General features: G+C 44.4%; 3 protein-coding genes across 12 annotated transcripts in view; 2 read left to right on the top strand and 1 right to left on the bottom strand.

The window, feature by feature from the left end:
* The window catches only part of HCFC2 (host cell factor C2), a 41,272-nt gene extending 31,221 nt beyond the window's left edge, over positions 1-10,051 (bottom strand). Inside the window, exons 1-3 of one of the 3 annotated variants that reach the window (XR_007717705.1) lie at positions 9,792-9,995; positions 8,192-8,340; positions 6,426-6,586 (exon numbers count right to left, since the gene is read on the bottom strand). Coding sequence is in view for 2 of the 3 variants with exons in the window: in XM_050748459.1 (XP_050604416.1) it covers positions 6,426-6,586; positions 8,192-8,340; positions 9,792-9,954 (473 nt within the window). In the remaining variant the exon portion in view is untranslated. Of the gene's footprint in view, positions 1-6,425; positions 6,587-8,191; positions 8,341-9,293; positions 9,758-9,791 lie in introns of those variants that run through there. The other 2 variants (XM_050748459.1, XM_050748460.1) reach the window with 2 other exon arrangements.
* The window catches only part of LOC126930917 (protein BRAWNIN), a 732,366-nt gene that overhangs the window by 605,388 nt on the left and 113,088 nt on the right, over positions 1-13,890 (top strand). The window lies entirely within an intron of this gene.
* Positions 11,439-13,890, top strand: part of GLT8D2 (glycosyltransferase 8 domain containing 2) — a 73,556-nt gene continuing 71,104 nt past the window's right edge. Inside the window, exon 1 of the mRNA XM_050748489.1 lies at positions 11,439-11,488. The gene's annotated coding sequence lies outside the window, so the exon portion shown is untranslated. The remainder of the gene's footprint in view (positions 11,489-13,890) is intronic.

Here is a 13,890-nt window from a genome sequence, read left to right as displayed (position 1 = left end):
AGTCACAAAAGTATATCACAAATGTATTAATATTCTAAACAGAAACAAAACTATGAATGTACTAGAAGAAAATACAGAAAATTTATTTTTATAATATTCCTGAAGGAGAGTCTTTCAAAGCAAGATTCAAAACCAGAAAGCCATAAAAGAAAATATTGTCAAACGTGATAAAACTAAACTGAAAACCCTTTTTAAAAAAAGCAAAGTGGGCTGGGCACAGTGGCTCATGCTTGTAATCTCAGCACCGAGGTGGGCAGATCATGAGGTCAGGAGTTTGAGACCAGCCTGGCCAACATGGTGAAACCCTGCCTCTACTAAAAATACAAAAATTAGCTGGGCGTGGTGACAGGCACCTAAAATCCCAGCTACTCGGGAGGCTGAGGCAGGAGAATCACTTGAACCCAGGAGGCGGAGGTTGCAGTGAGCAAAGATCGCGCCACTGCACTCCAGCCTGGGCAACAAAGCTAGACTCTGTCTCAAAAAAAAAAAAAGGCAAAGAGAAGACTTAGAAAACACATCTGGAACATATGAAAAATATATATGTAAAGAACTCCTAAGGATCAACAATAATAAAAAAATTGAAATCCATTTAAATATTAAAAATAATAAATGAATTCAGCAAGGTCACAGGATACAAGATAAATAACAAAAGCAACTGTATTTCTATAAACTAGCAATAAACAATCCAGAAATGAAATTAAGAAACTAAATCGGCTGGGTACAGTGGCTCATGCCTGTAATCCCACCACTTTGGGAGGCCAAGGTGGGTGGATCGCAAGGTCAGGAGATGGAGACCATCCTGGCTAACATGGTGAAATCCAGTCTCTATTAAAAATACAAAAAAAAAAATTAGCCAGGCATGGTAGCGGGTGCCTGTAGTCCCAGCTACTGGGGAGGCTGAGGCAGGAGAATGGCCTGAACCCAGGAGGTGGAGCTTGCAGTGAGCTGAGATCGTGCCACTGCACTCCAGCCTGGGCAACAGAGCGAGACTCCATCTCAAAAAAAAAAAAAAAAAAGAAAGAAAGAAACCAAATCGATTCATAATATCCTCAAAAAGAATAAAAAACCTAGGAATACATTAATCAAAATTAGAGCAACACATACATTGAAAACTACAAAATATTGCTGAGAGAAAATTTAAAAGATTTAAATAAATGGAGAAACATCCCATGTTCATGAATTGGCAGACCCAATATTACTAAGATGGCAATTCTCCTCAAACTAATATATAATCAATGAAATTCCTATCAAAATCCCAGTAAGGGCCGGGTACGGTGGCTTATGCCTGTAATCCCAGCACTTTGGGAGGCTGAGATGGGCGGATCACGACGTCAGGAGATCAAGACCATCCTGGCTAACACGGTGAAACCCCGTCTCTACTGAAAATACAAAAAATTAGCCGGGCGTGGTGGTGGGCGCCTATAGTCCCAGCTACTCGGGAGGCTGAAGCAGGAGAATGGCGTGAACCCGGGAGGCGGAGCTTGCAGAGAGCCGAGATCGCGCCACTGCACTCCAGCCTGGGTGACAGTGCAAGACTCCGTCTCAAAAAAAAAAATACAAAAAAAAACTAGCCGGGCGAGGTGGCGGGCGCCTGTAGTTCCAGCTACTCGGGAGGCTGAGGCAGGAGAATGGCGTAAACCCGGGAGGCGTAGCTTGCAGTGAGCTGAGATCTGGCCACTGCACTCCAGCCTGGGTGACAGAGCGAGACTCCGTCTCAAAAAAAAAAAAAAAAAAAAAAAAAAAAAAAAAATTCCCAGTAAGCCTTTTTGTACAAATTTTACTTTTTTTTGGGGGGGGGGGGGGGGGACAGAATCTTGTTCTGTTGCCTAGGCTGGAGTGCACTGATGTAAACATGGCTCACTGTAGTCCTGGCCTCCTGCTCTCAAGCAATCCTCCTGCGCTGGCCTCCCATGTAGATGGGACCACAGGCACATACCACTACACCCAGCTAATTTTCTAATGTTTTGCAGAGACAGGGTCTTGCCATGTAGCCCAGGCTGGTCTCAAACTTCTGGGCTCAAGTGATCTGCTGGCCTCAGCCTCCCAAAGTACTGGGATTACAGGTGTGAGCCACTGTACCTGGCCGAATCACATTTCTGATTAAAAAATAAAACAAAACATAAAACTTATATCCAGAATATATAAAGAACTGTTACAACTCAATAACAAGAAAACTATGAATTTCAAAACGGACACAATATTTGAATAGAAATTTCACCAAAGATACATGAATGGCTAAAAAGCACATGAAATAATGTCCAACACTATTAATCATTAGGGAAATGCAAATTAAAACCACAATGAGATACCACTTTACTCCCACTAAGATGGCAACAATAAAAAAGACAGACAATAATGACTATTAGCAAAGGTGGAGAAATTAAAACACTTATATATTGCTGGTGGGAATGTAAAATGGTGTAGTCAGTTTGGAAAGCAATTTGGTAGAATTTCTTAAGAAGTTAAACAGGTTGAGGTAGGAGGATCACTTGTGCCTGGGAGGTGGAGACTCCAGTGAGCTGACATTGTGCCATTGCACTCCAGCCTGGGTAACAGAGTGAGACCCTTTCTCAAAAAAAAAAAAGAAAAAAAAAAAAAAGAAAAAAAAGAAAATAGATCTGTGTGGAGAATCGTATTAATGTGTTCCCATTCTTTCCCAGTAGGCAGAGTATATATCCTTAGACCACTAACTCTGGCCTTTGCCATATGGCTGGCTTTGACTAATGGAATGTGACCAGAAATGAATGTGTGCTTTGAACACAGGCTTTAAAAAGCACTGTATGTAATTGTATGCACCTACTGGCCCTCTGAAGTAGAATAACCTTGAGAAGCCTGCCCCATTATAAACAATAACCTAACAAAAGCTAATATGTGAAAAAGGGTACATGAAAAGTGTTACATGAAAAAGGTTCCAAAAGATGTACATCAAATTGAATTATGTGTATCTGCCTATGTTGGGAGATAGTGCTGTTGAAAGAACACTGTACACTTTCCAATTTCTTGACTTTTTACCAGTGTTATTTTAAAAACCTGTTTAATGGAAACTTTTTTTTAAAAGACGTATGTTAAAAGTAAAAGTACTGGCCGGGCGCAGTAGCTCATGCCTGTAATCTCAGCACTTTGGGAGGCTAAGGCAGGCGAATCACGAGGTCAGGAGATCGAGACCATCCTGGCTAACATGGTGAAACCCCATCTCTACTAAAAAAAACCACAAAAACAAAATTAGCCGGGCGTGGTGGCGGGCGCCTATAGTCCCAGTTACTCGGGAGGCTGAGGCAGGAGAATGGCGGGAACCCAGGAGGCGGAACTTGCAGTGAGCCGAGATCGCACCACTGTACTCCATCCTGGGTGACAGAGCGAGACTCTGTCTCAAAACAAACAAACAAAAAAGTAAAAGTCGCCGGGCGCGGTGGCTCAAGCCTGTAATCCCAGCACTTTGGAAGGCCGAGACGGGCGGATCACGAGGTCAGGAGATCAAGACCATCCTGGCTAACACGGTGAAACCCCGTCTCTACTAAAAAATACAAAAAAAAAACTAGCCGGGCGAGGTGGCGGGCGCCTGTAGTCCCAGCTACTCGGGAGGCTGAGGCAGGAGAATGGCGTGAACCCGGGAGGCGGAGCTTGCAGTGAGCCGAGATCGCGCCACTGCACTCCAGCCTGGGCGACAGAGCAAGACTCCGTCTCAAAAAAAAAAAAAAAAAAAAAAAAAAAAAAGTAAAAGTAACTGGATTACTATGGTGGGATAATTTTTTTTTCCTTTTCTATGGTTTCCAAATTTTCCATGATATTTTAGTATTTCTATATTTTAAAACAGTTTGGAAAAAAAGTTAAGATCCTACCATCAATCTAATGCAAGTAAAAAGACATAATGGTTAATAACTCTACTGTATTATATGCTATGGCAACTTGAAAGTGCTTTGAAAATTATACCAATGATCTTATTTCACTATCACAATGACACTGTAAAACAGGTATTTAATCACTCCCATTTCACGGTGAAGGAAACAAGCTTAGATTATTTGCTCTAAAGGACACACATGATAAGCCCTGAATCAGAAAACAGCCCTTTGGACTCTAAATCTCCAAAGCTTGAGTGCTAGAATGACAATGATCAAAACACTATGTGAATATTATTTGGGCTTAAAAAGAAAAAAATATTGCAGCCATAAAAAAGAGTGAGTTCGGCCAGGCGCGGTGGCTCACACCTGTAATCCCAGCACTTTGGGAGGCCGAGGCAGGTGGATCATGAGGTCAGGAGATCGAGACCATCCTGGCTAATGCGGTGCAACCCCACGTTAGTCTCTACTAAAAATACAAAAAATTAGCCGGGCGTGGTGGTGGGCGCCTTTAGTCCCAGCAACTCATGTGGCTTAGGCAGGAGAATGGCATGAACCCAGGAGGCGGAGCTTGCAGTGAGCTGAGATTGCGCTACTGCACTCCAGTCTGGGCGACAGGGCGAGACTCGTCTCAAAAAAAGAGTTCATGTCCTTTGCAGGGACATGGATGAAGCCGGAAACCATTATTCTCAGCAAACTAAACTAGCACAGAAAAAGAAAACCAAACACTGCATGTTCTCACTCATAAGAGGGAGTTGAACAATGAGAACACATGGACAGAGGGAAGGGAACATCACACACCAGGGCATATCAGGGGTTGCAGGGTAAGGGGAGGGAGAACATTAGGACAAATACCTAATGCACGCAGGGCTTAAAACCTAAATGATGGGTTGATAGGTGCAGCAAACCACCATGGCACATGTATACCTACGTAACAAACCTGCACATTCTGCACATGCATCCCAGAACTTAAAGTAAAATAAAAATAAAAAATCAAAAAAGAGAAAGTCTAAAAAAAAGAAAGAAAAAAATATACTAACATTTGCCACAGCATGGATGGAGCAGCAGGACATTATGCTAAGTGAAATAAGACAGACACAAAGGACAATATTGCATTATCTCATATGTGAAATCTTGGTTTTTGTTTTGTTTTAACAAAAAAGGTAAAACATATAGAAACAGAGAATAAAACAGTGGTTACCAGGGTCAGGGTGGCAGGAGGGGAAGGAAATGGGGAAATGTAGGTCAAAAGATACAAAGTAGCAAATACGTAGCATAAACAAATTGAGAGATCTAATGTATAACATGAGGACTACAGTTAATAATAATGCATTGTATTCAGGATTTTTTTTTTTTTTTTTTTTTTTTTTTTTTTTTTTTTTGAGATGGGGTCTAACTGTCACCTAGGCTGGAGTGCAGCAGCATGATCTTGGCTTACTGCAACTTCCACCTCCCAGGCTCAAGAAATCCTCCCACCTCAGCCTTCCAAGTAACTGTGACCACAGGCGTGTGCCACCATGCCCAGTTAATTTTTTGTATTTTTGGTAGAGATGGGGTTTTGCCATGTTGCCCAGGCTGATCTCGAACTGCTGGGCTCGAGCGATCCATCCACCTCGGCTTCCCAAAGTGCTGGGATGACAGGTATGAGCCACAACACCCGGTGGTGACTACAGCTGCTCATGCCACAGGCAGAAAAAAAATGGGTAACTATATGAAATGATGGCTATATTACCACTATAATAACCATTTTTATATATATATATAAAATATCTATCTTATACCATCATGTTATATACCTTAAATTTACACAAATAAAATTTATTTAAAAAAAAAACACTACATGGAACAGTACAATTCCCCAAAGGAAAGAGGAATTCTTTGCAGACAAAACCAACATTAGCTATAATAGGGGTCAACAATGTAGATATCCCCATTATTTACAATCTGTGTCAGCAAACTACATCCTGTGGACCAAACCTGCCTACGAGCTGTTTCATAAAGGCTTATTGGAACTCAATACACAAACAAACAAACAAATAAAACACGATGTGAAAAGAAAAGAGGTAGTGAATTAATTCTATTTGGGAAAAAGGAGGAAAGAATTGATTGTAAAAGTATTTGCTAGTGTGAACCACTCTAACAGCTTCCTGTATAAAACATGGAAATGATAGCTTTCATTTTACAGTCAGAGTTTCGTTGCCAAATTCCCAGAGAAATCTAATTTTAAAATAACCATCTGTTACTTTTCATTATCATTTATGAGGTAGCTAAAATGCATTATGGCTCAATATATACAAATATATTGATACAAGCAGTTACATTAATATTAATTTAATAAGATGATTTCTCATTAAAAAAGACACAATTTTTTTGTTTTTAGCTCCAATGCTTTCTGAAGAAAAGACACAGTTTTGAAAACAAATATGCTCCAGGGACTAAGGAAAACACAAACACACACAAATTTGTCCACTATTAGATTGAAATGCAAAAAGCTAAGCATCATCCCTTTTAAAAATTAAAGATGGAAAAAATAAAATGTTCCTACTCTAAATCATAAAATAAGCATTTGGTCTGAAAGAGTCAGCATACCTGGGAACATTATTGTTTGAATCTTCGCTTTCGTTTGCCAGGCCACCAAACAAATAGCATTTGTTACCATATAAAGAGAAGCTATGTCCAAGCCGAGGACAAGGAGGTAAACCAGAAGGAGGGGGATGGGGTTTCACTTTTTTCCATAACCAACGACTTGCCTAAAAAAAAAAAGACACAAATACAGTCAGACAAAATCAAGAAAGCACTCCTATATTGTCAATAGTGCAACATCATATCAATACATTTTAATCCAAATCCTATCAGAAGGCACTAATAAACTACTTTTGGGACAAATGACAAACAACAAGCTAACTTCTGGAATTAAAATATATGTTCCAGTAGACATTCAAGTTACTATTCCATATTCATAGATTTCCACAATGGCAAACTAACCATATAATAATAAACTCCAACAGTTCTAAAGTATTTTCCAAATGAAAAATAAAGTATTATACATAGCTTCAAGATTAAATGTAATTTATACATTCTTACTTTCTGAAATAAGGCAATCCATGAATGGTAAGTATTTTAACCTTTTAAAGGTAAACATAAAGCTCATTTAACAAATCAAATTCCAAAACTTATTCTCTGGCCATGGATGTTTTCTTTAGCTGAAATTATTTTTGCAATGAGTTGCTTGTAAATAGGTATAACCACTCACATCTGCCAATTAGCAGATACTCACATGATCACCACCCTAGGGATAAGGCACAGGTCAGGAAGAAAAGTCAACAAGGGCTATGAGTCCGGTTTAGTAAGAGTCAAATTTAGAAAGGTTATGGGAAACTGTTACTCCTCTTTTGTATGTATTGTCAAGGTGGGAGGTGTAGCAAATATTAGTATGAGGGTAACAATTTCTAAAACACGAAAGCAGTGGTTTTCAAAGCATAGCCCAGGGGCCAGGCATGGTGATTTTCCAAATGTGGAAAGTTTTATTCAAAGTTGTCAATCTGTCAGTTGATGCCAATGCCAACTATCCCTCTGTGAGTCCTGCAGTACTTAATACTTAAGAACTTGCGGCAGAGCACAGTGGCTCATGCCAGTAATCCCAGCAGTTTGGGAGGCCCAGACGGGTGGATCACCTGAGGTCAGAAGTTCAAGACCAGCCTGGCCAACATGGTGAAACCTCGTCTCTACTAAAAATACAAAAATTAGCTGGGCATGGTGGTGCGTGCCTGTAGTCACAGCTACTCAGGAGGCTGAGGCAGGAGAATCGCTTGAACCCAGGAGACGGAGGTTGCAGTGAGTCAAGATCGCACGGCTGCAGTCCAGCCTGGGCGACGGAGCAAGACTCTGTCTCAAAACAAACAAACAAAAAGTATACTCTAGAAACCAGGAGCTTCAGCAGCTGGGAACTTGGTAGAAATGCAAATGCTTATGGCCCACTACTGACTCAGAAACTCTCTGGGTAGGACCCAGCAATCTGTGTCTTCACAGGTCCTCCAGGTGCTCCTGTTGCAGGCTAAAGTTTCTACTGCACTAAGATACAAAAACTTAAGTATAAACATGTACAACTGATGCTAAGTAACAGGTATCTTGATGTTATAAATGTTGCACTGGGTATGGGAAAAAGACTTGCCAGGAAACTTTGGCTTTTAAGTGAAGTGGAAACATTTTCTGTAAAGCTATAAAATGTGAAGTTTACATTACTTGAACAATGTCAAAATGTGTTAAACAATGTTAGTAATGTTGCAATCTTTTGAAAAATTATGAACAATATCATTATTAAAGCCTCAGAATGAAATAATATTAAATACACTTACTTGTAACTCATATAACTCATTGCTGTATCTTCCATATTCAACCATACCCCCAAATACTAATATTCTGGTACCATCACAGACAAATCCATGGGCAGCACAGCCTGGAGGGATATCTCCTCTAACAGCTGGCAGAAACCACTGATTCGTAGCTAGTTGCCAAAATAAAATTAAAACTGATTATAACCAACAACGGTTATCACATACTATCAGCAAGTACTTTACATATATCATCATTATCAGTGGGTCTCAACTGGGGATGATTCTGCCCCCCAGAAGACATTTGGCAAAGTCTGGTGACATTTTTAGTTGTCACAACTGGAGGGGGCTGTTACTGGCATCTCGTAGGTAGAGGCAGGGATGCTGTCAAACATCTTACAATGTACAGGGCAATACAGGGCAGCTTCCCCCGACCTCTACAAAGAATTACCTGGCCCAAAAGGTCGACGGTGCTGCTGTTGAAAAACCCTGATCTGTATCATTTAATTCTTATAAAACCCCTGCTGGGTGAGTATAAAAATCTCCATTTTACAACTGAAAATTGTGAAGCTAAAAAAGGTTTGGTAACTTCAGCGCTGATCCTGGGCAACTGGCAGAGCAAGATTCAAATCAGGTCTAATTTGTTCCAAAGCCAGGGTTTTGAACACTAAGACCAAACTGTCAGTAACTTTTTAACTTCATATGCTGGGGCGCTGGGAGGAGGAGAGGGTGAAAAAAATAAAATTTCTCAGACTCCACTATTTTGTTAACCTTCAAATTATTCCTGTGATTAAGCTGTTTCGTCCGAGAAAAGTTATCAGGCATGAAGTAGACCCAAAATTCCATCACTGTCTTTACACCGAAAAGATTTCTTGTGACAGCCTGAGCATTTACAAGGGGGAAAAAAATTAAATTCCAGACTCCTTTCTATTCCACAGAGGTCCTCAAAGATAGGGGCTCCTTGCCCAGGGACACTTGTGATCTGCAGTGGTGCTCAGGTTATGACAGTCCTCTTTCCGAGGGCCAGTCCAGAAGGGCGCCCACACCGAGTATGCAGACACAAGGCCGCCTCACCACGTCCCCGCCGGTTTAGAGCGCGGCCCACGGAGGGGCTCTTGACCGTTACCTGCCAAACACCGGGTTGTATTTGAGGCAAGAGTGCCAGAAGGCCTCTCGTTTTCCCTCCTCACCCCCTAGATGGTCTTCCTCCTAAGGAAGGCAGGTAGGCAAAGCCGGGAAAGGCCCGACGGAACTTTGGTTTGGAGTGGGTTTTGTTTTTTGACAGGGGCGAGATTTCGGGGAGTAGCCCAGGCAGTTGGACACGGTCTTCTGTCGCCTGCGTCCTCCAGCAGCGCTGGGGCGGGGGCGTCCGGGATCCCCCGCTTGAAGACCGGTGCACCCCGCTCGGGGTCCGCTGCGTCCCCGAGGGTCCCGGAGATCCAGAGCTGCCGTCCGGGACAGAGCTGCGGGACCCGGGCCGCCCGGCCGAGCCGCGCTCCCCGCCGCCCGCCCGAGGAAGCAGTGACCGGGCGGTGACAGCTGTCAGGGCCGCGGCCGCCGCCTCGCCTCCCCTCCCCCTCCGCGGCTCCCGCAGGCGGGGCCGACGAGCCACCGCCGCGCCTACCCGTGTTGTAGACGTGCAGCTCATCCGCGATGCCCTCATTTCCCCCTCCAAAGATGATCATCAGCTCCCGGATGGCCACCGCTCGGTGTCCGTGTCGGGCGCGGGGTACCGGCCCCGTGAAGGAAGAAACCCGCCTCCAGTTGAGGAGGCTGGGAGCCGCCATCTTCCCAACCCCCGCCCCTCTGCCCACAATGCACCGCTCCCGCCTCAACCCGCTGCTCCCTGGGGAGGGCGGGGAACCGCCTCCAGCTGTGCTGGGGTCACGTGGCCGCGGGCGCCGGGGGCCAGGGTGGAGGCCCGCCGGCAGGGGAGAGACGCCGGGGAAGGGGGGGTCCTGAGAGGGGAGCCCCAACCCCATCCCAGGCGACGTGGCCAGCGGCCACCCGGGGCAACGCACCTTAGGGTGGAAGGACACTTCCCACTGACCACGTCTCCGGTCCCCACCCAGAGCCTCCCGTTCGGTATTTTGGGGAGAAGGCACAGCATCTTCCTTTACGTCCACTTTAATTGAGCATCTAGGATGTGTGGGCGAGGCAGTGTCACAAGCAACGTGAGAGAAGCTCGTGTAGAGGTGCGAAGAGCTGGGAGCGCAGGGCGGGGACCTCGCAAGGGAGGGTGCGGGCGGGAGCCCGCCTCGCGAGCCCGGGCCACGGCCGCTTCTCTCGACCGTGACTGGGACCCGGGCAGGGAAGGTCGCTACAAAGCCTGCCAGGGCGAACCGAGGGCAGCTTTGTGGGGAGCCATGCCAGGAAGCTTGGGAACCGTGAGCCACAAGAGGTATTTTTGGTTTGTTTGGCTTAAGCAGAGAAGAGATGGTTTGTAGGTTTCTGTTTCATTGCTAGCTAACAAGTGAGGGCTGTCCACAGCCAGGAATGACTTAAGTGCCTCATGTGTATTAACTCGTGTAATCCATCCAACAATCTAGTGAGGTGGCTCCTGTTATCTCCCTTTCGTGGATGGAGAAATGAGGCACAGTGCAGTTAAGTAATATTATGAGGAACACAAAGGAAAGGTGTTGAAAAAAAGATTGGGGCCAGGAATTAACCATGGGACTTCTGATTCCAGAACCCCCAAGCCCTTATACCATATACCATACTGCCTCTGATAGCAGTCATATCCAACCATTGTGCAATACTGCCTCTGATAGCAGTCTTACGCAACTCTTTATTTTTATTTATTTATTTTAGATAGGGTCTGGTTCTGTTGCCGGAATGCAGTGGCGCTATCAGAGCTCACTGCGAGCTCCAGCTCCTGGGCTCCAGCGATCCTCCCACCTCGGCCTTCCACAGTGCTGGGACTACAGGCGTGAGCCACCGCACCCAGCCAATGCAACTCTTTTTTTTTTTTTTTTTTTTTTTTTTTTTTTGAGACGGAGTCTCGCTGTGTCTCCCAGGCTGGAGTGCAGTGGCGTGATCTCGGCTCACTGCAAGCTCCGCCTCCCGGGTTCACGCCATTCTCCCGCCTCAGCCTCCCAAGTAGCTGAGACTACAGGCGCCCGCCACCACGCCCGGCTAGTTTTTTGTATTTTTAGTAGAGACGGGGTTTCACCATGTTAGCCAGGATAGTCTCGATCTCCTGACCTCGTGATCCACCCGCCTCGGCCTCCCAAAGTGCTGGGATTACAGGCTTGAGCCACCGCGCCCGGCCCCAATGCAACTCTTAATAAGGCCTAGCTGCCCTGTGATTTGATCCTACAGGTAATCACACAAGTCCATTAGGAATAAAATTGCACTGCATATGGGATTCATGCCAAATGAGTAGATTTTAGCTGCTCTTGCCACAGAAACACAAAAAGGGTTGGTAGTAACTATATGAGATGATGGATATGTTAATATGCTGCGCTGTGGTAACTTTGTGACTGTCTGTATCAGCTGTCCCCTACCTTTTTGGCACTAGGAACCTGTTTCATGGAAGACAATTTTTCCACGGACTTGGCAGGGGAGTGGGGGTATGGACTTGGCAGGGGGGTGGAGGGTATGGTTTCGGCATGAAACTGTTCCACCTCAGATCATCAGGAATAAGATTCTCATAGGGAGTATGCAATGTAGATCCCTCCTATGGGCAGTTGACAGTAGGGTTTGAGCTCCTCTGAGAATCTAATGCGCGGCTGATCTGACAGGAGGCGGAGCTCAGGAGGTCATGGGAGTTCCGAACAGACCGAGGACTGGTTGCTGGGGATTAGAGACCCCTGGTCTATATGATATCATAACTTCATATTGTATATCTTAAAAATGCACAAGTTATTTTTAAAAAATTTAATTGAAAAAGGACTGGGCACAGTGACTCACACCTGTAATCCCAGCATGTTTGGAGGCTGAGACAGAAGGATCCACTGATCCCAGGAGTTCGAGACCAGCCTGGTCAAGATGGTGAGATCCCATCTCTATTTTTATTAAACAACAATATATAAGGCCGGGCGCGGTGGCTCACGCCTGTAATCCCAGCACTTTGGGAGGCCGAAGTGGGCGGATCACGAGGTCAGGAGATGGAGACCATCCTGGCAAATGTGGTGAAACCCCGTTTCTACTAAAAATACAAAAAAATTAGCCGGGTGTGGTGGCGGCCGCATGTAGTCCCAGCTTCTTGGGAGGCTGAGACAGGAGAATGGCGTGAACCCGGGAGGCGGCAGAGCTTGCAGTGAGCGGAGATGCGCCACTGCACTCCAGCCAGGGCGAAAGAATGAGACTCCGTCTCAAAATAAAATAAAATAAATAGAGATACAAGTCCAGTGGAAGAAAAAATTGAAAGCAATTTAAATCCCTACCTCAGATTCTCAAGAGGTACTGAAAGGAGAATACACTGTATAGTAAATTTCCTAAAGCTCTTTTTTCCTCATCTTTTACCATTTTCAATTTCTCTTATATGCTTCATTCACCCAACTCCCTTAAACCTCAGCATGCTTCTCCACCTTCTCATCCATCTAAGCTTCTTTTTGAAAGAGAACTCTCTACCTTTTAAAAAGGAATTCTCAGGCTGGGCATAGTGGCTCACACCTGTAATCCCAGCACTTTGAGAGGCTGAGGAGAGCAGATCACCTGAGGTCAGCAGTTCGAGACCAGCCTGGCCAACATGGTGAAACCCCGTCTCTACTAAAAATACAAAAATTAGCCGGGTGTGGTGGCGCATGCCTGTAATCCCAGCTACTTGGGAGACTGACGTAGGACAATCGCTTGAACCCAGGAGGCGGAGGTTGCAGTGAGCCAAGATGGTGCCATTGCACTCCAGCCCGGGCAACAAGAGCAAAACTCTGTCAAAAAAAAAAAGGAAAGGAATTCTCACTATTCTTTTTAGCTTCTGCTTCTTAAATTCTCCCTCTCACTGAGTATAACCCAATTTTGTTTGTTTGTTTGTTTGTTTTTGAGATGGAGTTTCGCTCTTGTTCACCAGGCTGGAGTGCAATGGCGTGATCTTGGTTCACTGCAACCTCCGCCTCCTGGGTTCAAGTGATTCCACTGCCTCAGCCCCCTGAGTAGCTGGGATTACAGCCATGCACCGCCATGCCCAGCTAATTCTGTATTTTTAGTAGGGACGGGGTTTCTCCATGTTGGTCAGGCTAGTCTTGAACTCCTGACCTCAGGTGATCCGCCCGCCTTGGTCTCCCAAAGTGCTGAAATTTCAGGCATGAGCCACCGTGCCCAGCCAGTCCAATTTCATAATATGTCCAAAGAGAATTTGGAAAGGGAGGGAGAAATAAGATGCCTACAAACAGAAAAGAGGTTATGAATATTTATTAATATTTTTCTTTGTCACGTACATAAGATAGGCTCTTAAATGTTGCAATAATAAGTTTTTATGAATCTGAAATAAAACTGGAAGAGTTGGAATAAAGCAGTGAGTTTTTCATAAAACCCAAAGTGTTTAATTTAAAGAACTGTACTTTGTTCTGAGAGTTTTGTGCTTAGATGGTAGTTTTTTTCTAATGCCCTTATAGCACAAGGTTAAAGGAAAAATCAAAAGTTGCAACCCTAATGTTGAACTTCAAATTTAAAAAAAAACTAGTCTATGATATTTGAAAGCCAGAGAACCCTTGAACTAGGAGAAAAATGAAAGCAAATATTTTTAAAACAAAAGGGATTGTAAGCTATAACTGGTGGCTTAG

The sequence above is a fragment of the Macaca thibetana genome, chromosome 11 (genome assembly GCF_024542745.1).
Source record: "Macaca thibetana thibetana isolate TM-01 chromosome 11, ASM2454274v1, whole genome shotgun sequence".
Taxonomy (NCBI): Eukaryota; Metazoa; Chordata; class Mammalia; order Primates; family Cercopithecidae; genus Macaca; species Macaca thibetana.
The sequence above is the reverse complement of the archived record's forward strand: the minus strand, read 5'-3'. Positions and strand labels throughout refer to the sequence as shown.